We start from the raw sequence: 24,858 nt of genomic DNA on the forward strand, positions 1-24,858 counted from the left end.
TCCAGACTATCAAGGTTGTGAGTGATGTTCGCATCTTCAATCAGGCGGATGACTCTTTTCTGGATGGAATTCAGCAGCTTTAGGTTATGCTTAGGGGCGGAGCTCATCCATCAATTGCCTCTTAGTTTCACCGATGTATGATTATCCGCTTTCGCAGGGTATCCGGTAAATGCAATTCTTGGAATCGCAGTCCGCGTTGGGTGGCCTGGTTTGTGTGAGACTGCTACGGATAGTGTTCCCAGATCTGAAGCCGGTTCTGATGTTATAGTTGGACCCAATCCTTCTTATCCTTTCCGACAATCCTCTGATGTAGGTAAGTACAAGTACTGGTTGTGGCGGCTTCTCTTCGTTGTGGATCTCTTGCTGTCTTATAGCTATAGCCTGTCCCACCATCACTTCGGAGTAGCCATTCCGCTGAAGGTCATTTTTTGATGATGCCTAGTTCCTTTTCGAAACTCTCCTTTGTATTACAGAGCCCAAAAGCAAGGTCTAGTAGAGTATATATGATTCTTCTCTTAGTTGATGGTGGTTGGATTCCTGATTCGGATACTGTCCTGTTGTGAGTTTTCGATATACAAATGTTTTAATATGTGTGATTGATGACTTGTTCACTTCATGTTAATTCATGATCACTTGAATGAAATGAATAAAGAACAGTTTTGTCTAAATACCACTGGTAGATTTTATTTATACGACCAGTTTCGGGTTTGATCCCATTAGCAAGGGTCATTATCGGGTATTTAGACAGAAGTGTTTTTTATTGATTTCATTTAAGTGATACAGATGTTTCCCATTAAGTGTCAGTCCTCTTCACCAATGTCTAAGAATGGCAATTCGTTGTGGACTTCCTTCTCCATTGTGAAAGTGATGGAAGAACTAACATTGTTGATGTGCTTCAGAAAGGTGTCTAGTTCTTCATTCCCATGGTTCCATATTATGAAGGTGTCGTCCACGTATCTCAACCAGACTCGGGGCTTCTTGTGAGCTTCTTCAATGGCCATATATATAGCATCCTAGTAATTCCATGATTACTTGTATCGGTAAGTTTGTTCTATCTTTCAGGTTCCCGTCTTTGGATAGCTTCCTCTGTATGATTTGAAGTGCTTCTTTGACAGGAACGTTGCAGTAGAGAATTTCCACGTCGAAACTCATCAGTTGATCCTGCTCTTTGACTTCAAATGCCCCTAGTAGTTTTTTTCACAAAAGATGATGTTTTTCCTTGCAATGGTTTAATTATTGATAGTAAAAATCTGGACAAGTTCTGAGTGGCTGAATCTCTGGAGTTAATGATCGGTCTGAGCGGAACATCCTTCTTGTGGATTTTGGGTAGTCCATACAGGTGAGGTGTCAGTGTGGTGCGGTGATAGCGATGATCTCTCTTTTTCCGAAAAATAGACTTGGTGGTTTTTCAACATCTAGTACAATTTCCTTTCAATTGATGCAGTAGGGTCCCTTACGATCTTCGTGTATTTTCCTTCCTCAAGAACCTCTTCGATCTTCTGTTCTCTTAGAGATCAGTATCCATCACAACAGTAGCGTTTCCCCTATCTGCAGGTAAGATCTTGATGGTATTGTCTCTACGTAGCCCGTTCAGAGCTCTTCGTTCTTCATTGCTGATATTAGATGTTGTCAACCGCCTTCAAACAAGCCCAGGTTTTTGTGGGATTGAATTGATGTGTATCCATCGCAGATGTCCTGGAATCGAAATGGAATGACGAAACTGCTGCTAGACGAATCCATACTGCCTTACTGGCTTTCAATTACAATTCCCCAGATTGACCATTTACCCTCAAAATGGCAGCACTGGTCATTCTAATGGTGATATGAAATAGAATTCATAATAAATCTCTCAGTTTAGTTTGAGAACTGGAAATAAATTTTGGCTTCTCTGATATATTAGTTCATCCAGCTCGATTAGACAGCAAGCCCGATTCAATAATTTTTTTTTTGTCAATACATTTCTTTTAAAGTATTTAACGTTAATCACCGAAATTACGCGAATGTTCTGCAGATGATATACCTACCTATACGATATAAATAAATAAATAAAATTTGATTTGGAAGTATTTAATACATTCTGTACATTTTCTCTCTTTCCGAAAATTTCGTCTACGGCATATTTCATTACACTTAAATAATGACAGCATTGTCCGAATTTTTAATTCTACATCACACTGTAGAAAAAACGGATAGTCACATCTCTATCTAGGGATTTGTTGAAAAACGATCAATGTACGGGAGGAATTGTGGAGGTAGTGTCTACACAGTCGATCAGCCAGAAACAAGAAATATAGTCTGTTCACCGAAAAGATTGATATGTCTGAGATCGTGATCTACAGGTGATTTTTCACAGGTTTGATTTTCACAGAGGCAAACAATTTCTATTTGTCCTTTTCGGTCAGATCCCATATTCCCTATTCAAGTAACACTATATTGTGAAATTTTCGCTGAGCAGTCTACAAAACCGCAACAAGTGTTTCACTATACAACAACTTCTTCAGGCGTGCTTATACTTGATCAGTATGTAAACGTTCAATAAAAATCTCACAATAAATTGTTACTTGAATACAAGTATCGTCCTTTACCATTACATATGTTATACATACTCTTACTTGTGCAGACATTGTGTTTTTTGTTTTCTTTTCTTGGTTTAACATGGCGATTTGACTATTTCTGTATAAATTCATTGTAAACACACGACGTGATCACACCATTCATTCGGCGAACGGACTATAGGTACGTTTATTCAGAACAAAACGATAATGTTGACAAAACACAAATTAAATATCAGAGACGGCACTGAAGGGATTTTTATCCCAAACGGTAAGTTCAAATCCAGGACAGGTAGTTTCGTTATCACTATTATCATTATCATAACGATTTAATGACTTCCGGATTGCCCTCAACGGCTATATTCTTAATGTCTGTTTTGTAGTACTCCCCATCAGTGTGACTTGGAGAAACTTTGGGGAAATTCACTACGTTTGGTGTTTTTTTCACGTACACAAAAAAAATCAGACTGAAAACTCCCACGACAAAATTCAAAACTGCGAAACTCGTGGCTGATACTGGAAAGTGGTAATTCTCAAGGAGTGTTCCTCCGAGGATAGGACCCAAGACATCTCCCAAGGAATAGATAGAAGACCAAAGACCGGCTATAACGGAATGAGTTGCCAGATTATCAGCATATCCATGTTCACTGAAAAATAATAATGAAAACCATTATTTTTCTTGTTACATAAAAATGAGAGTTTTACAATGATCAAGCAAACTCAAGAAACAGGATGCATCGAAAAAAGAATGTATAAAAATTAATGTGTCACGGTTGTTATGCTACAGGTCCAATATTACTCTTTCTATTTTTTTACATCATGCATCAGAAATTTAATATTTTATTATGGAAGGAACTATTTGGTTCTCTTTCCCTCTCAATAAAAAAAAATGTTTAATGTCCAGACAGGAGTAAATCCCAATAAAAAGACATATTGATATCATTAGCAAGTATGTTACAGTTTTATATCTGCCTATATTTATATATAAATATAATACTAATTTATCAACTAGAAACACCTGAAGAGAGTAAACACAAAAAATAGGTGAAAACTTATGTACAGCAAGCTAGGAGAGTAATTGAAAGGAAAAACATAAGTCAGACGTAGAGCTAATAAGTGAAAACATAACTTAGGTGTATTACAAACAAAACATAATTCGGTTGTATTACAGTAGTAGTAATAAGCTCCCATGGTAGACTAACTTTCAAGTTAGGCTCATGTACTTTGACCAGAGTGTAAAAGTTTCTTAACATGGTTCTTAACTTGATCAATAGGTTCATAATAAATGTCGAGATTTTCACAGAGTTGATTATAGAGTTTGTTCATTGCAACAACTGGTGACTTGAGTAATATATGTTTTTTCTAGAATTTGATGGATAAAAGTCAGTTCATTTCTAGAATTAATTCGTGGAACATTGTATATGGGTGACCATATAAAGAAGACATATTCCAGCCGAGATTTGACGTTGATTTTGCATTTAAAGAGTTAAAAAACTGTCTCTGCTACGAAAGTTCTCACAGTTACGATAGATGAGAGCTAGCATCCGTTTAGCTGACCATGTTATTGTGTCATAGTGTATGGAGAAACTCAGTTTAGGGTCAAATATGACACCAAGATCCCTTTGATGAGTTCTTATTTGAAGAGGTGTGCTATTTATGCAGTACTCATGAAAAATAATATTATTTTTAAGGGTGTATTTGAGTATTTACATTTGTTTGTGCTGAGGGGAAGATTATTTTTGGTACACCAAAGGAACAAAAAGTCAAGGTCTTTTTGTAAGATTAAGGAGTCTTCCTCTGATGTAATGGTCCGAAAAATTTTCAAATCACCTGCAAAGAAAACGGCCATACGCCTGACTGGAGACGTCAACCTTGATAGTCTGGAACATCGAAGATAGGTTGGAGATTTATCTTGGATTTCACCAAGAACTGTACATATCAGAAATACGTGACGAACTGGTGGCTGCTCATCGTTTTGGTATTTAGCTGATGGAAAGTTGAAGTGTTTTCACCCGGAACTTCCAAGAACATCTAGAGACTGATAGTTTTCCATGAAAGTGAAATATATTACATAGTGTAGTGTTACAGTGAGTGATGTCTGTTTCAATCCTATTACGAAAATTTGAAGCACAAACTGAATAGAAAAAAGTTTTTCCTTTGTGATTTGATGTTCATGTATATGAAAGTAGTTGTTTCAGATGGACATTTTGTTCCCTGTTGGATCTAGAAGATAGCCTCTACTAATCCACCACGTATTTCGATACATGTGTCGTAGCGCTTACGAATGTTTCTGATTACGTTCCTTAGTTCTTGAGGGCTAATATCTGCACATACTTGCCGAATTCTTGCACAAAGTTCATTTCTATCTCTTGAGCGGTTTTTGTAAACCTTTTGTGTGAGAAGTCCCCAGAGAAAAAATTCCAAAACTGTGAGGACTGGAGATCTGGGTGGCCACTCTATAAACGGACTACCACGGTCTATCCATCGGTTTGGAAAATGTTCGTTAAGCCATTGCCTCACAGCTCTGGCATAATGAACTGAACACCCATCTAACTAGACAATTAAATTTGATCGTTCATTGATTGGCAGCTCGTGATTAGCATCCCAAAACTCTGTGTTTAAAAATTCTAGAAACCTCCGCGCATTAATGTTTTCCTCAAAAAAGAAAGGACCAATAATTCGTTCGTTCAATATCTCACACCAGACGTTGATTTTTTGGGAATACTGGCTTTTACAGTTTATTACCCAGTTAGGATTATCCGCTCCCCAATAGCGACAATTCTGTGATGAGACTACTCCATTTGTATGTGTGTGTGTAGAAATTTTGGCTTGAAATGTTTAATATTCTTCGCCTTGAGACATCTCCGAATAGTTTCTCGTGGAATATTCAAATCTAAAGTGGCATTCCTTATACTGGCATTAGGATTATTTCCGAAATAATCTAAAATGATTTGATCATTCCTGTCATTCCTGTTTCGTCTTTGTACAGGATTACTTTCTAACATCATTTTTGATACTGCACCAGTTTCATTGAATATTTTATTTATTTTATTTATACTCTACAAACCTCTCTAGCACTTCTAACGTCATCTCCCGAAAGGCGTACAATTTCAATTTTCTCTCTTACGCTCAATCTTGCAGCCATGACACAAAATAATTTGAAGAACTGTAAGGTGAATATTGTTGACAATAGTACACTAAAATTTATAATTGGATTGAATTATTATTAAAAGCAGTCCAAGCAGGTAAATATTCCATTAAAACAACGATAATAATAAAATAAATACAACAATAAAAATTAATTGGCGCTCCGGGGCGACTTCATTGATTCCAGTGGCGCATTTGCTTTTTCAGCTGCAGGAAAACCCGGAAAAACCTGCAGCACCACATCATCTGAAGATCTTGATCTAACAATGTCCTCTCTCTCATAAAACAAAATGTAGGGTGTCTCCAGAGGCTCCAATAAATTCAATGCATCACCAGAACACTTCGTGACACGACTATCGTCAAACTTATACCAGGCCGTTTCTTCTTTGACCAAGGCGTAATAATGACACTTAAATCTTTCACAAGTGTCAAACTGTAATATCATTTCCATGGCAACTAAGATTTGAATTGAAATATTAGGTCTTAGTTTTAGTTAATTTGCGTGAAAACTTGAATGTAATTCCGTTATTTTCATTAAAAATATTCACGCAATTTTTTTTTTTTTCATCTGGCGGCACTTTATTGTTGAAATCATAAAAAAAAATTCTCATGGCTATATCTGTTGATATAGGGTGTTTTTGTGACTGTAATTTTTGAGTTAGGGGAAAGTGGTTACCCTTCGTACACTTTTTAGATTTAATTTTTTTTCTTCATGACTAATTGTTGAATTTATCAACTTTATGTACCAGAGTGTAACAAATATATTGTAGTTTATTACGAAAAAGTTCGAATCTATTATGTCAAAAGGTTAAAGCGTTATAGCGATTTTTCTACGATAAGATATTTGTACGAACGTACCCCACGTACGGGGTACGTTCGTACAGTAGGTGGGGTACTTTCGTACGCCATGGGGTAGATTCATACAGGGTAATCAACAAGACAAATAAAGTCGTTGAATTTTTATTAATGATTATAAAAACATGTATTTATCAATGAACTAACTTAAAAATATGTGACTTGACTAATAGTCGATAAAACTTTATTAAAAAAAATAACAAAAAATAAAATCGTTCATCCTTAGTTTACTTTACTAAGCTTTACAATCAGTCTAAATGAGATGTTTACAATCATTTTGTATGACATCGTTAGAGAGTCTTTGACAATTTAAACTTAAAGTAGGTGATCATACATTTGGTTGTTTCTTTGAAACTTTTTGCACATTATAATTATTCAAATCAACTGCAAATGTATAAAGTCTAGCCATTCTAGCTGCACAGCCCGTTCGTGATTGAGGATCAGGGAAGATCATTATCTGTGTATCATCTCTGATACACAGATAAAATATATTCATTCCTATACCGGAATAATAACTGAGAACTTTTCCGACGTAATAAACAACAGAAGTCTTTTTTTTATTCAAACTTTACTAAAACATAACAATTATCTGTGATTTTTTCTGGTATCATAATTGAATTATCATTGATACTATGATGATCAGTCTCTTCGTCCATTTTTAAATCAACTGGAGATGTTGAACTCTCCCGCAACCTAAATTGCGATCCTTGAGATTCCTCTGAATCTTCGACGCTTTTTATTTTCTTTATTTTCTTAGCTTTCTTTTTCATTGAACTGTATATATGTATATGTATATATATATATATATATATATATATATATATATATATATATATATATATATATATATATATATATGTATATATATATAATCGGGATTTACCCGGTTTTCTCCCTTTATTGGTTTTTCTGTTTCTAACAGCTGTAGGATAAGGTCAGATAAGAACTCGGTACAGATTGTGTCTCGGCGGCAGATGAGGAAGATTCACCAGTTCCGGTAACAATGTCTTGAGGATTATACGACAACCGTCCTTGTATTACATCATTAATTGCTAGATTCATGGACTTTTCATCCACTTCTTGAGTACGCGTACCTTTTTTTTATATTTTCTCAACATGATTCTGCAATAAAATATTAATTATAACGTTGACTCATCAAAAATATTTCATTTTTTTTTGAAAGTAGAATATTTCATAAAAGAAAAAATATGTTGTTGTGTTATCTGCACGATAATTTTAAAAGCTGATACTATATTATATTTCATAAAAATTAAATTTTATATACTAGTGGTTAATACAATCTAAAGGGGAGCATTCGTACGCGTACGAATGTGCCCCCTGTCTGTCTGTCCGAATGCACCCCATGCCTTTGCACAAAATTAAAATACAACTTTATACAAATTCTAATTCGGTTTAAGAAATATAACAATTGAAGCTCAAACTAAACAATGTTAACATTAATCATTCATCACCATTTTGTCGAAAACATAACAATTCTACTTACAATTACGAACTGAACTTAAGTAAGAAATTTACTCACCGCCCGCAAAAACACGTTATGTCTTATCAGCTGAAACGCCGTGGTGCCACTGGCGCGACACTCCGCTAGCAACATGGTGGTCGATATGTCTATGCACATAAGCAAAGATGTGTTTGTGTGCCGTTTAGTTTTTCTGTTATACCAATTGTACGAATGTGCCCCGCGTACGAATGGTGACCACTTTCCCCTATCATAACTTTGTTAATAATGAATATTTTTTCATGAAATTTTGGTCACACCTGGTTAGAGGCACTCTGAATTCGGTGGCGTAGTGATTTTTTCAATAAAAAAATCTCTTATAAAAAATTCCGATTTTCGACTAAGAAAAAATATGGTAGTATGCCCTGAAACTTTAATAAACATTTCAAATTTTGTCCCAAGGTAGACCTTTTAGTACTTGACATTTAAAAAAAAATTATTAAAATCGGTTCACAACTTCAAATTTTAGGGGGTGTTTCCATTAAAAATGAATGTAGAATGAATTATATTCCAAAATTCAGAATTCATATGACCAAAGCTTGGTTTTGTCTAGTATGAATCGAAGAGGTTTTGTATTAAAGTGTATAATATATTAAAATTCTTGCAAGAATTTTAATATATTATACACTTTAATACAAAACCTCTTCGATTCATTAATTCAAATAAGTGTATTCAGCTTTTCCAAATCCTTTTGTCTATTATGGACCAATTTTGAGTTAATCATTTTTGGCGTTCTCAGGGCCTAAATCTATGTCTAGTAGTGATCTCCACAAAAAATGTCTTCATCAATTATTATCTTGCTGATGTTGGAATATGGGTTTTCAAGTGTACAAGATTTGAAACAGTTTTAAAACATGAACCTCCATGGTGGTTCACTTGAAATCTTCCTATAAATGTTTTTATTGGATGATATTGATCTAGATTTTAAACTGTGTATGTTTCGGTTATACTCACAGAGAACTATCAAGGATGTATTGATAGGTCGGCATCAGTGCCATAGCTGCAAACACTCCTAATACCGACAGAGCCACGATATTCAACCATACGGAGCTGAAAATAGAATGTTATTATTACAATTATACTGTTTCGGTTTCGGGACCATAAACACCAATCACACATTTTTGCTAACTTGACTGATTCAATGCAATAAACTCAAACACCCAAGCGCACTTGATATATTCCAAGCAATAAACTTGACCACTGTAATGAAATTGTTTTGACACATCTCCGATATAACTCGACTTTCGTATTTATATTGTCGATTTCGAAACGCTGGGATTAGTAGAAAAGCACGGAAATTTCCAGTTGTGCTCTTCGGCACTCATCCAGCATTCATCTTTGGTAAGAAAAAACGGTACATTTCAGTAGGTTATCGCAACTCTACCCCATTTGGTTACACCCATCATTCGTAACCTAACATTTTTATTTTTATCATAGTTTTAACTGTTCTGTTTGAAATCTGTTTTTCCGTTAACCAGCTGTCGCACCAATACGAACGTCAACCCTCAGAAGTCAAAGTTTGTGCGAGCTAAGGATGAACGAGGTCTTACCTTTTAACGTCTGATTCCTAACACAGGTTGGACGATAGCAAGTGAAAATCGATCGTTCAGACTGGGGCTTGAACTACCGACCAACACGGCAGTCAATTCAAGTGAGTGAACAAAGCGTCCACGTCGAACCGCCTGGCTAGATAATTCATTTTCTTCTTCATCTCTCTTCATAATTATCGATTCATCATTCATGACATGAATAAAAACTGAATCAACATTTTGAGTTCTCTCATCCAAATGGTAATAGTCGATATCATTTGCCATTCACCTGTATAGAACTATTTCCTTTGATACTTGAAAATATATTTTTATATAAAGGGTGTTTCCTAATTACGGTACAGAATTGCAGAGGATGATTCGTTAAATCATAAAAATATGATTGCAATGCCAACATTCAAAACAGAAGTGTTCAGGCGGTCTTTTAGGTACCAAATTTGTCGAAAGTATAATTCTGTCCCCAACCCTCTCAAAAAGTTAAATTTCACAAAGTTCAAAACTAAATATAAAGACTATTTGTTAGACTGAAATTAAATCAAATTATTGATATCTTGTAAGGAATAGGTGAAGTCTAAGGTGTTTATTCGAATTAACATTATGAAATCATTATACCACAGTCAACAATATTGAAAAAGAAAGGAATACCACTTTTTGTAGTTTTTGATTTTTTTTGATTAAGCAACTAAAAATATAACTTTTCCTTGTGTTTTATTCATACCAAGCTTCTAAAAGCTATCCATGGACAACATAAAATAAAAACTGAAATGAAACCAAAAATAAGTAATAAGCAATTTCGACCTTGAAGTTATTATAGAAAATGTCCACCTTCTGATAACATACATGACTGCAATCGATTTGTCATTGATTGTCTGACACGTTCAAAAATATCTGGAGTATTCTTTATGACATTGCAATTGTCAATTATTCCATTCCTCAAGTCATTCATATCTAGTACAGAAGTTTTATGAACAAGAGTCTTCGGATGACCCTACTAATAGAAATCTAGAGAATTCATATCAGAACTGCGAACTGGCCAATTTTGAGGTTTTGCACGTCCAATCCAGCGATTAGGGTAGGTGATGTCGTGATGCTGACGAGCAAGAACACTGAAATGAGCTGGAGTCCCGTCGTGCATGAACCACATGTTGCTTCTTACAAGTACTGACACTTATTTTATTAAAATACGTGAATAATTTCGCAAAAAATCCATGTAGGATTTAACTGCTGATAGAAACTGTTGATAGAAAAAATGGGCTAATTAGGTAGTCACCAATCATTCCTACCCAAACGTTCAGCGAAAATTGTTGCTGAAAATGACCTTCTCTAATAACATAAGGATTTTTGTCGGCCCATTGGTCATTGTGAAAGTTCATAATAGCATCTCGTGAAAAATTTGCTTCGTCAGTAAATACAATATTTGGTGGAAAATTATCTTTGTGTGCCATTGTATGAATCAAATGAATCAACTAACTACAAAACATTATTCTTGGGTGATAATCCTGAGCCAGTAGAGCTTGGACCTGCTGAATGTGATATGGGTATAGGAGGTTTCTTTTTAGAACTGTCCATATGGTTTTTTGGCTGACTTCCAGCTACAGTGCAATTTTTTTGGTACAATTTCAAGGATCTTCGTCTCTTCCATTAAGTATAGCTTGTTCTAGTTCAGGCGGTGTTACAGTTTCTGGTCTATCACCACCTACATACGGCATAAAACGCTCAAAAATTATCTCATCTGGCAAGACAAGTGGGTAGATATCACCCTTCCAGTGGCGTACCAACAGTGATTTCAACATAAAGTTTCAAAGGAAATTTAATTCCACAAACAAGTGAAATCAGTATAGTTGAGAGAGAGTGCATTCGATCCACCTTAATCACCTTAACCATATTGGGGTACCATAAAATCGTATCAAGTGCTTCAAAATAATTTTTGGAAAGCTGTACACTAAGTGAGTAAATCATTTTCTACCGGATTCAAAGAAAGATAAATTCCTAAACCCCTTACAAACTTGAATGTAAATCATTGGCGAAGTATATTGAAAAACTGTAACATCAGGCTTGAAACGAATTGTCCTTATTGGAGCGCTGAAGGTGTATCTACACATAATAAATAATTTGTTATCATGAATTATGCAGCTGTCCAGATTATTCTACAGGAAATGAATAAAAATAAGGAAGAACTAAAAAAACGCCATTATAGCTAGTGAAACTAGATTGCTCGTCAAATTCGAATATCTGCGAAACAGACTTGAATTCCTTGAAAGGGAAAACAAAGAACTCAAAAGTAAGGTTGAAATTCTTGAAAGAATAAATAAATCTAACAATATAGTACTTTTTGGGGTGAACAAAGAAATAAGGCAAATAACACTTCAATACTTATTGAATGAGTTGAACAGGCTGTTTAAGTCAATGTCAGTGAAAGTCATATAAATAACTATTACTGCCTTGGAAATCAGAAGAACTCTCCTGTCAAAATTGAATTCACTTCCTATTTGATAAAGAAGAAAATTCTCCAGAAAGTCAGAAACATGAAAGGATATAGCATAAGTCTAGCACATGACCTCACTCGAAATCAGCAAGAAGATCTGAAAATTTTAAAGAAACATCTTCATATAATTAAGGGAACTTCGGATCCCTGTTACATTAATTGAAATAAGCTGGTTATAGTTATTTCCCAATTTTCTGTTGCTGGTCTATTGGAATTGGAGGATAAGCAAACAAAAGAACCAATTAAATCAAACAGCGTTCAACCTACTCCAACTCAAGATCTTATACCAGGTCCCCTTCTCCGATAAAAACTATCACTATATCAGCCACACCTAAGTCAACCGGCACACTCAAGAAAACCTTGAAAGAAGCTAACCGACCAGCAACGAAGACTAGAACCCGCTCAACTCAGCACTGAATCATTCAATTTCATAAATTCAATTTCCTCTTCTTTTTAAAATATATTTTACTCTACTGTGTTTAAATTATGTCCCGTAGCTTGAAATTTAGTCACCTCAACGTTAGATCTCTATTCACTGGGTTTGATGAATTGAAGGATTTTATTACAAGCAATGATATAGATATTATTAGAATCTCAGAAACTTGGCTCAGTCCTAATATTTCTTCACAAGTGGTTAATATTGACAATTATATTATCGCTAGAGCTGTCAGAGACGAAAGACGAGGAGGAGTGTGCTTCTACATTAAAAACTCAATACAATTTCGAGTAATTTTTTCTGAGATTAAGCAATACCTCGAACATATCTGGATATCGGTGAGTAAATTTGGCAAAAAATACATATTCGGAGTTGTATACCAACCACCGAAAGCTAATGTATCACTTTCCATCGCCGTACTCGAAGATATGGTGTCAAAATTTTTAATGAACTGCGATTCCTTGAACTTGGCGGGATATATGAATATTAACCTCTTAGGAATGAATAATTCTGTAGAATTCTTTCTAAACTTTCTTCAAAGTTATAATCTGTTAGGTCTATAAAAACAACAAAACCGCCCACTCTATGACTTACCTTTAACATCAAGGAAATGATTAAACTGAGGGATAAAGCTCTTGGAAAATTCAAAGTAACCAAATCTCATAGAGACTATAAGCTATAGGAGCTATAAGGAACTCCGTAATTATACCACCGGAGCAATCCGACGTGGAATAAAAGCCTATTTAGAATTTGTTTCGAGAAACGGAAATTCCAGTTTGATCTGGGGTACTCTAAGAAAACTTGAAGTTTTGAAAAATAAACACAGCCCTAACCTTTCCGCGGATTTATCAGATCTGAATCAAATAAATTTCCACTTCACAAATATTACTCATCCTGCAAAATCTCATCATCATGAAACACTTATTGAGAAATATACTCAGACCTATAATGGACCTACTATGAATTTTCGCAGAGTGACACCACTCCAGACTCAACAATACATCAGTGGTATGAAAAGTAACTGTGCTGGATCTGACAACATTTCTCTAATTATGTTAAAGTATATTGAAAATTATCTTATCAACCACATCACACACATATTCAATTCCTCTATAGAAACAAATCATTTTCCTTCTGCATGGAAACATGCAATTGTACTCCCTTTGCCAAAATGTGAAAATCCAACTGAATTATCTCATTTGAGGCCAATTAGCAAACTGCCTATCCTATCTAAGGTGTTCGAGCGGATTCTGAAAGATCAAATTGATTCTTTTGTTTACAATAATAATTTAATAACAAATGTTCAATCTGGATTTCGTGCATTCTATAGCACCACCACCGCTCTAGTCAACATCACCCATGATTTATTCAAAGCAACCGATAATAATGAAGTAACTGCCATGGTACTCTTGGACTACAGTAAAGCATTTGATACATTAGACTATATAATTCTGTGTAGGAAAATGTCATTTCTTGGATTTAGTGAAGGGACTGTAAATCTATTCAAAATTTACCTCAGAAATCGGACTCAGTCAGTATGTCTGGATGGAAAGTGTTCTAGTGCTTTACGTGTTGATTATGGAGTACCTCAGGGCTCTATCCTTGGCCCAATTCTGTTCTCTCTATATATATCTGACTTCCATAAAATAATTGATCATTGCATAGTTCATCATTATGCAGATGACACTCAGTTATATTATCGATTTCCTCCAAGTAACTGGCAGGTGGCAGTGGAAAAAGTTAACAGCGATTTACAAAAGTTACGGGATCTATCTATAGCCCATAATCTGAAATTGAATTCTGAAAAATCTCAGCTGATACTTTTTGGCCCGAATTGAAGGAAGAATGGAAATCCAACTTGGACAAAACTTATTACAAACAATTACAGAAACCAAGAACTTGGGTTTATGGCTAGATAATGATCTGAGATTTCATAAACATATAAATTCACTTTGTCGTAGCTCATACAGTATACGTCAACTCTTTCAAAGTAGAGATATTATGACTTCCAAATTGAAGTTGAAACTTTGCGAAACCCGCATATTGTCTAGATTAGCATATTGCGATTTAATCTACGGGCCTGCTTTGATACAAACTGATGTAAATCGCTTACAAAAAATACAAAAGAATTGCATTCGTCTTTCTTATGATGTGAGAAAATTCGACCATATATCCCCCAAGTTCGAGGAGGCTAAAACCTGGCAGCTCCACCTACTCGTCAATACACATAAATTCCTCATTTACAAAAAGCCAAATTATATTTATGAAAGATATAAAACTTTCAAATCACGGAATAATTCGAGGACACGGAACCGTCACATTTTTATTATTCCAAAACACTCGACAGCCTGCTTTTCTCGTAGTTTCATTTACAACTCTATCAAACAATATAATGTTCTGCCCAGTGAATTTAGACACTACTCCATATATAATTTCAAGAAAAAGTTGAAAACATATCTGAACTCTTCTGGATAGATAATATATTCATGTTATGCCTTGCTCATATGATTTTCCCTTCGTCTCACCTTTGTGTATGTTTTGCTATATATTACCTTATTCAAGCTTAATAGATTTTTAATATTTACTTTGGAATTTATAACCTTTGTTTTTTCTTAGTCTCACAAAGATTCATGAACTACTCACTTACCAATGTATACTAGGTAATTATTTTTATATTTCTATATAAAATATGCTATCCCACAGGTTAAGTTGTGAAACGGCTGAACTTCGCCCTTTCATTGATTTTTGTATTTACTTCTTCTTTATAAACAATGTATGTCAATGAATAAAGCCCATTTATTATTATTATTATTATTATTATTACATCTTTATTGAAACTCTCAGTTTCAGTTAATCTTGCATGTAGCGTTCTAAATGTTTTAACACATGGAATTACTCTGTTAAGATATCTGTCCTTCGTGCTTTTTCCGCATTTCCATTTGCTAGCCAATAAATAAAGTGCATGTCAGCCATTTCGGCGTTAGTAAAATTATTTATAATGGAATCACTGCTGACAACTGTGACTTTCACGAATATGACAACACTATCACTATCAGCTGGTCTCCAAAGGAAGTGTTCCTGATATGCAAAGTAGTTTCAATTTTCTTTCACGAAAAGAAGCTAGATATGAAGAAAACACAAGCGATGAATAGTTGAATAATGTAAAAAAATAGAAAACTACAACAAGTCAGTGGCATACTTTTTCCTCAATATTGTTGGCTGTGGTGCTCACTGAGACTCCGGTGGATCTAATAATTTCAATCTAGTTACGGCAAAATAACTTCTAATAACCGCAAATTTCAACCAAATCGATGTATCTCAGAAACGAAGTGACTCCGGGCAAATGTTCATGAGAATTTTTTTTTAAAATGGCCTAACGAATTACCTCCTGAAGTTTCGTACCATAGTTAGGAAGCACCCTGTATATTTTTCTTGATCAAAGTTGTGGTGAGCATTGACCACTTTATGTTAATCACATTGCCTTGTATCACGATGAAGCTGATGGGTTATTTTGAGATTGTGTAATAATGTGTGATTATGCATTACAAACAAAAGGAAAAACCTCTTTATATTATTCGTTATTCAAACTCCTAGAGTTATTGAAATCTCACTGAATTGAACTCGACAACAAGCTACATAATCTCGGAGATGAAAACGTAAGCAAAGTGCCATAGAATGTTTTATCAATAAAAGTAACCCATACCTGTTTGACATTAACTATGGATATTCAAGTTCTCAAACGGAGATACCAGAGAATTTGTAGTCAAAATTGATATTCACATGTTAGGAATCACACGTGTTAGGAATCACACGTAAAAAGGTAAGACCTCGGTAGTCCTAAATTTGCACAAGTTTCGACTTGGTGCGAAATATGAATTCTGTGGCTTAACCATTTTTATAATTAAAATCATTCCTTACAATATCATCACGAATATTATTATTGATATTGGAGTATATCGATACTTACTCTTCTATAAACAAATTCAGCATAGGTGATGGTCCAAGAAACAGAAGTGTAGCTGAGCTTCCAAACAAACCCACAATCATCAGCCACCAATAAGAATTCAACTTGTCAGATAAATAGCCGCAGATAGGACAGGATATTCCGTACGTTGCTGATAGTATAAGAAATATCAAGCCCACATTGGTTGCACTCAGTTGAAACTGGAAAAAAATTATTGATCAAAGAGTGTAAATTTACTATTACACTAGTTCACAGCCAATGTACGACTGTGATGCCAAAGGCAGTTCATTGTTAATTTTTACTCCATAAATGCGAAAATGTTAGAAACAATTTGCTAACACGTAAGATTTCTGAGTTATGATTTTTTCACAAAAATTTAATGAACACAACTTTCCAAATTTGCTTTTCACCTAAATTGTGGAAATTGTTTAAAATCTGGCAACACAGCGTCTGAAACAAGTTTAAAAGCCGTTCTGTTCCATAATGGTAACCACCCTGAAGAGGCATAAGCCTATAGCAGGGCCCTACACAAACACATACACACACAAAAATTGTAAATAACTGTAAAACTTGTAATATACGATTTTCATTCATTCATTTATTCATTCATAATGGTAACAAAAATCAGCCGAAAGGGTAAGGGAGCCAGGCTTCAACCTGACCAAAACCAAGACGACTATCCGGAATGGTAACAAAAGACCCTCGTTCCTCTTGCACATGCAGTTGCCATGAAGGAAACAGACGAAAGTATGTCGCTAATTCTAAATGCATTGACTTATAATACTTATAATATATGGTGACGGTGGTGACCTAAAAGTCATAGGACTATTACTAGGTCTTCAGGGCGGATTTACCAAGTTTTGCTGTTTTCTTTGCCTTTGGAACAGTTGGACAACACAAAGCCATTATCAAGTAAAAGAATGGCCCCCGAGAGATAAATATGTATATTCCAGGTCAAGCTAACGTAAAGAATATACCTCTTGTTAATCCCAAAAACGTTTGTTACCTCCATTACACATTGAACTGGGGTTAATGAAACATTTTGTAAAAGCATTAGACAAAGAAGGTGATGCGTTTGAATATTTTAAACAGGTTTTTCCAAAATTAAGTGATGCAACGCTCAAGGGAGGTATATTTGTTGGACCACAAATTAGAAAACTACTAAGTGATCAACAGTTTGATCCTAAATTAGGTAATGTTGAATTAGCTGCGTAGATGTCTTCTGAAATAATTTTTTCGGAGTTTGTAGGAAACAAGAAAGTAAAAAATTACGTTAACACTTGTAGAAGAACTACTTGAAAATTACTGCAGAATGGGATGTCGCATGTCTCTCAAAATTCATTTCTTGCACTCCTATTTGAATTTTTTCCCAGAACATTTGGGTGCTTTCAGTGACGAATAAGGGGAAAGGTTCCACCAAGACCTGACAATGGAGCAACGCTACCAAGGCAGATGGGATGCAGCAATGATAGGGATTATTGTTGATTCCTTATGAGGGAAAACGATGAAATATATGAACGAAAGTCAACATTTGCAAAAATGGTATGGTAAATGTTTTTTCATGTGTATTGTGAATAAAATCTGTTATCCTTAAAATATATTGTTTGTTTCTTGTTTTGATCCTATATTTCCCTATAATATGTGGAAATTTGTGTATGAAATAAAAATAACTATAACTCAAAAGATTTACGAGATGGAAAATTATTGATGTTGAAGTCGCAGTCAGGATGCTTTGAACTCTCATGTATAGCCATAATACATGCTCTCAGAAAGCTCTCGAAATTCAGAGTGGTCCAGCAATATCCAGATTCATTGCAACTAAATTTGAGTGATACGCTCCATCAAAATATATTTTCAATCCATAGCCCAAAACAAAGCATTCGTTATCCTACAACAGACAGCGCTCTTTCGACCAGCCCCAGGTCTCATCAGTGGTGCTAGATTAGTGGTGCTACATAATTCAGAAAGGAACTTGGGTGCATAACCCTTTCAATGGATGGAACCTGACTTAATGTGAGATTAGAAGGTGCTCGACCTCTATGCCGGTTTGGCTAGATGCAACTGCCCCTGACTGATGTGACTGATGTGACACCATTAACGGGTGACGTGGGGCCTTCACTCAACTGAATGACGGGGTCGTCTGTAGCATAATCTACAGCTTCCCTAACTAATGGGTATTCATGAGTTTCCGCTGACTCGAAAATTCTCCGATTCCTCGACTGAATGGACTGCTGAGATTCAAAAATATGCGGATGGCTTCGTTCAGCACTATCCATGGAGCAAATAGTATCTTGTATTGCAATATTTTCAAAGTGGAAAGATCAGAAAGAGCGAGCGGTCGTGCGCTTGCACCTGAAGCAAACATGATGTCAGACCTGAACATCGTGTTGTAGAGTGAACCCGTATTTTTAAGGTTGAGCATGGATTTTTGATTGATTGTAGGATGGAAATTTGCTACCATCATTTGAATTTTGGTAGTTATGCTCTCGAAGTGATGAGCCCAGTAGTTGACTCGCGAATGCCATTCGATATCCCTTTCTGAAACCACCCGTCTCGGGACCAGAGAAACCTGTGTACTTTTTCATCGCACGTTGCATGGACAATCTTAAACTCACGACCCATCGAAGAGGCGAAAAGAGCCATATCATCAGCATATTAAAAGACCTTCACCTACTCAAGTAAAGTACGGCACCTGAGGCACTCTAGCCTGGATATATCTGACGGCCAATAGGACCTAATCCACTGGATCAGGCATCTAGGCAAGCCGAATCCTAGCATTTTGTGCACAATTCCTTCGTGTCGGACACGATCGAGGATGTTTGAGATATCTAGCAGAACAAATTGCACGATTTTGCTCTAATTCAGCTCTGAAATGGAGTTTTCGTCAAGTCTCAGGGCCTGAAGTTTGGTGGGGTGTGCCCTTCTGGAGCCTCATTGTTCGTCAAATAGAACGTTTCGATTCTCAAATTCTCTGGTCAGCTTTTGCAGTACAATTCGTTCAGTCACATCAACCTGTGAGCACAGCAGGTTGATCGGACGGTGAAAAATGCATTGCTGGACTTAACAGGACAATCCTGAGTATGCTTGCGAATAATGAAGCTACTGACTCTCTTGCAAAGGAGGGTGCTGCAAGCGACTTCATTGGACCAGAACCTGTCATCGGCATAGCTTTGGGCTTTGCCAAACAAACATTGAACACTTGGATGACAAGAAGATTTATGGATTTCTGGCAGAATCTTCCAGGATTGGCTCACTCCAAGACGTTTATCCACGCTTCGAAGCTTGATACCAAACAGTTGTTGGACTATAGTAGGGATGAACTACGATGTCAAAGAGACCTTCTTGAGTCATCATATGCAGAGACTTGGACTGTCGGAAGACAGTGTGTGTCGCCTCTGTTTGAACAATTATGAAACAGCAGAGCATATACTTTGTGCCTGCCCCGCTGGGAACCGAATCAGGTTCTTAGAGTTCGGCAGATCCGTACTCTTACCATCTGACCTAAAAGACCACTCACCATACAAACTAATCGGCTTCGTTAAGAAGCTGGGGTTATTTGGCCGATTGTGAATAGATGTGAGCCACAATAAACCCTTGCGGGTTACGGTGGAGGGTCGAATTAGACCCATTCACTTCAGACCTAACCTACCTATGCTTGCGAAACTGCTATGAAATATTCAGGATGATTTTCGTCAGGCATTTGATGTCGAAGCTTGGTTTTGCAAGTGCCCTCCTAGAAAAGAGTCGTTTGTGTTCCTTTGACATTCGTGGATTGAGTCTCTTATCGATTCTAAAGACGGTGTCTCTGTAAGGGGCTTTTATTCACTAAAATATATATCATAGTTTTTCAGAATGTACTTGAGATTTTTCCAACGTACTTGAAATTCCAGGAACGATCTAAAACATTTTTCCGAGTCGACCAGTCTCTACTCCCATACCGTTTACACCCTAGCGACACAGAGTGAAATATTGGTACGCATAACTCAAATTCAATATAAAACAATGTTCAAGAAATTTCAAAATTTTTGGAAAGATCTAGAACATCTGAATTATTTACAATTCATGCATGATATCAAATGAACTTTTGAGAACATTCTCCAAGTTTATAGAGCGCTCAAGAGCGTTCTAAAAAGAATGATATTATTTTCAAGTCATTCATGATACCAAAATGAATACTAGAACTTTTCAGAAAGTTCTAAGGGTGTTTATACCGATCCAGAATATTCTAATAGAAGCTCTAGAACTAATTTCAAGTGATACAGTACACTAAAATATACATCAGAACATACTTGAAATTTCTGGAACGACCCAGAATATTTCAGAGTGACTACGGTCACATTTTTTTTGAGTCAACCAGTTTACACCCCGATAGTTTTAACATCCTAGCTATTGAGTAGCAACCACCATAGTCCACGATACCATTTTCTTATTTGAGAACATTCGAATCATTTTCAAGTCATTTGTGACATTATAATGAAAAGTGAAACTTTTATCGCCAGCCCAAAATCCACACCAAATAGTGCCTTTTTCGGGATGCAGTTTAACTATTTCTCGGGTTTGAATGCCGTGGACTTTTGAAATGTCTTCCTGACGTTTCACTTGCACGAGTGGCTAGCTCAGAGGTTTATACAAGGATTTGGTAAATTGCCAATAACATTCATTGACAATTACCCAGGTACAGGTACAGGTATTATCACACCAGACTACCTGAGGAGTCAACATAAATACGCGTTACGCAGCCGTAATATCCAGTCTTCGGATATATAATCTCTCCAGCAGCATATAGCTCTCGCCAGCGAAACGCCAGGAAGAAATTCTAAAAATCCACGGCCTTCAAAACAGTGACACTGAAAACCTCGGCCGCGAAAGCCTTAATCAGATTTTCGGGATGCATCGGACGCTCTTGGATCTCACGTGGATTGGTATCATTCCAAATTCGACAATTTTGTGTGTTCATTTACCGATTCATTCAGAAATGGACCTCATCGCTGAAGATGATTTTTCGATAAAAATTGGTGTCAGTTGCAAACCGTTCCAGAGTCAATTCAGCGAACACACGTCGTTGTCTATGGTTCTTCACCTTCAGTTCCTGGGTCAGTTAAATTTTGTACGGGTGCAAGCTCAAGTCACGACGCGAAATTCGCCAAGTTATGGTCTGCGAGAGGCCAACTTCTTGTGAGCAACCCGAAATCGACTGCATCGGATTCCCCTGCAGACTCTCACAGACAGCGGCGATGTTTTCGTCAGACCTTGCGTGTTGCTCGATCGTTTACTTGACCAGTATACCCAAATCTATCGACCACATTGCTAATGGCCCTCTCGGTAGAGTGATAATGGCGACCGTAAAACTGGCGAAGCGCGCGGTACGTTGTCCGAACAAAACACCCATTTTGATAAAACAATTTCATCATTCGCAGGTGTTGTTGAATGCTATATCAGTCCATGGTGATATGAAAAAACACACTGAATAAATGACTACTAATTTGACAGATGAAGCTTCAACAAAATGGCCGTTATGAATTCTCAATAAATCGGAAATACCTGTTGGAAGACTCTATAAAGTGCTTTTCTTTAATGCGCCCACCCTTTTATTTTTTGAACGAGTCAACTCAAAAAATTTAATTGGGGATAATGAAATGAATGCATGAATACTTTATTTTGAAGTGAAATTGACATATAAAACTTTCGAGATGGCGACTGGACGTCGCCCAGGTAGAGGGGGCCTTGTGACACATATTTTTGAAGCTCCTGACAAATGCTTCATAACTCTAGAATATGATGTCAATATCTTCAACTACTACAAAATGGCGGAACTTTTAAAAATTGCCGAATACATTGATATTTAACTACATAATATGAGAAATGGTTGCCTATCCGATATTTCACGCCGAACATTTTCGAATACAGTAACGTCAATATCTCTACAAATATTCATTATTCTCTGCCGTATATCCAATATAGAAGCAGGTTCAGTTTCGTACACGTTTTGCTTCAAATAGCCTCATAAAAAAAATTGGAAGATGTCAAATCTGGCGAGCGGGCTGGCCATTCTGTATGACATCGACGGCCAATCCAACGACCGGGAAAAGTAGTATCCAAATAGTTTTCTACTTGTCTGGAGTAATGTGGTGGTGCTCCATCTTGTTGGAATACAATATCCATACCGAATTAATTAGGATTCGCTTCGACGATTTCAGCGATGAGAGGTCAACAGTAGTTTCCAGCATATTCAAATACAGCTCCCCTGTTGAATCTTGATCAATAAATAGGGGTCCTACAATATGGTTTCCCAATATTCCTGCCCAAACGTTAATTTTTTCTGGATATTGGGTATGTGTTTCCCGGAAAACGTGAGGGTTGGTGTCACTCCAATAACGGTGGCAATTTTGTCTGTGAACATTGCCGTTTAGAAAAAAAATGTATATTCGTCACTAAAACAAATATTGCGGAGATAGGTAGGATGCTTTGCAATGGTTTCCGTCATGATTTCGCAGAATTCTGTTCTTCGATTAGGGTCATCTTCAGTTAATTGGTGTACCATTTTAATTTTGTATGGATGATACCTATTCCTCCTCAAAAGTCTCCAGTAGAAGAAGACAGTTCACAAACATTCGCGACGGAATAAGTAGACTGTTCAGGATTTACTACCATCTGAGCAATTATTTGCACTTGATGTTCTTCCAGAATGGACAGATGACCTGGGGGCTTTTTGTTATGTACAATACCGGTAGTTGTGAATTTGGATACAGGTTCTCTGAAATATTTTCTACAGATAGGACGATTGGGAAAACGTTCATTGAAAATCCTTTTGGTCTCGTGAAAGTTACGCGTCGTACCGTAAATAAAAATCGCTTCAATATTTTTTTCCGATAGACGAGAATTGACCATTTTAGAAATTGTTGACGTGGTACATTTCTACTAGTAAAACCGAAAACCAAATGAGAATATTCTAACTGAACAATGATGTTCATTGTCGTACTGACATTTTTTGTCGTTTTTATAAACAAACCTTATTGGGTTGTTAGAATTGCCATATGGCAGATAAAAAGGAATATTTCTAGAAATATCGATATTAATGTTTATCATCAGGAAATTATTAAATGTTCCGCCATTTTGTAGTAGGTGAAGATATTTACTTCATATTCTAGGGTTGTGAAGTATTCGTCAGGAGCTTCAAAATGATGTGTCAGAAGACCCCTCTTCCATTTATTTTTTTCCCAGATGACGCCCAGTCGCCATCTTGAAAGTTTCATCTGTCAATTCCACTTCAAAATAAAGTATTCATGCATTGATTCCATTATCCCAAATTTAAATTTTTTGAGTTAACCTGTTCAAAAAATAAAAGGGGGGGACATTAAGAAATGCACTGTATATTGAACGTAAATCAGAATTTTTCAAAACATTCTTGATATTCCTCGAACGCATTTGAAATTTTTGGAACGATCCAGAACCTTTCAGAGTAGTATGTTTTCTAGTTCTAACCTCCACATTTTTCACTCCCTTTCACTTCATAACAACAGTCTGAGATGTGTTGTTTGGACTATAGAGAAAAATAAGGGTCAAAGGCACGCATACCTTCATTTTTATAATGTATAATATAGATTACCTTTCTTAGGTGGGGTTCCAATGTCGGATCCAAAAATCCCCACGTCATGGAGGCGGTGACCATTATGAAACAGGTCGTGATAACTGGCGGTAATTGCAGAAGATTCGTTATTGACCCCGAATTTTTATCGACAGAAATTTCTGAAAAAAAATCAATGTGGATTCTACCTATTCACTTATTTCGTAAAAATACATATAATTTTTTATAGCAATTACGTATGATCAAGTTACATAACGTGGACTGTTCAAAAAGTAAGGTTAATGTTCAAATTTTGCGAGCTACGTATATTCGATAAACGCTTTTTTCCAATTTTGATCAAGTTGGTGCACTCGTTACCAATATATGTTTACAGTTTGAATTGTTTAACATGTTTAGTTTGTTGGTGAGAGGCAGAAAAGTTGGAAGTGTTTTGCTACTTTGGCGATTTTCTGCTATCGAAAAAAATGGATCAAATAATGCACAAAAACAGTTGACATGTTGACAGTGGCATATGGTGATTGTATCCTGAGTCAGAAAATTGTACATTGGTACAAGTTTTCCACAGAAGGTTGAAAAGATGTGTGTGACGACATGAATGATGAAAATGTTGAGAAAGTAGTGAAAATTGTAATGGAGAATCGTTGAATAACTATTAGAGACATATCGGTTGGCCCATGCCATGCATTTTTTTCGGAAAGTTTCTGCATGAAGCGTGTGGAAGCGAAGTTCTTTCGAAAATTGCTGAATTTTGACCAAAAAATCGATACT

The 24,858-nt window shown here is 36.1% G+C and overlaps 1 protein-coding gene across 2 annotated transcripts in view; it reads right to left on the reverse strand.

The window, feature by feature from the left end:
• Nucleotides 1-2,051: 2,051 nt before the first annotated feature.
• Nucleotides 2,052-24,858, reverse strand: part of LOC111511634 (MFS-type transporter SLC18B1) — a 92,721-nt gene continuing 69,914 nt past the window's right edge. For both annotated transcript variants that reach the window (XM_074170968.1, XM_074170969.1), the window contains exons 7-10: nt 24,112-24,251; nt 16,509-16,705; nt 9,028-9,123; nt 2,052-3,199 (exon numbers count right to left, since the gene is read on the reverse strand). In XM_074170968.1, the coding sequence (XP_074027069.1) occupies nt 2,872-3,199; nt 9,028-9,123; nt 16,509-16,705; nt 24,112-24,251 (761 nt within the window). In that variant the 3' untranslated portion in view covers nt 2,052-2,871. The remainder of the gene's footprint in view (nt 3,200-9,027; nt 9,124-16,508; nt 16,706-24,111; nt 24,252-24,858) is intronic.

This window comes from Leptinotarsa decemlineata, unplaced genomic scaffold (genome assembly GCF_025532065.1).
Source record: "Leptinotarsa decemlineata unplaced genomic scaffold, Ldec_3_MD MMD2_tig00000008_RagTag_RagTag, whole genome shotgun sequence".
Classification (NCBI taxonomy): Eukaryota; Metazoa; Arthropoda; class Insecta; order Coleoptera; family Chrysomelidae; genus Leptinotarsa; species Leptinotarsa decemlineata.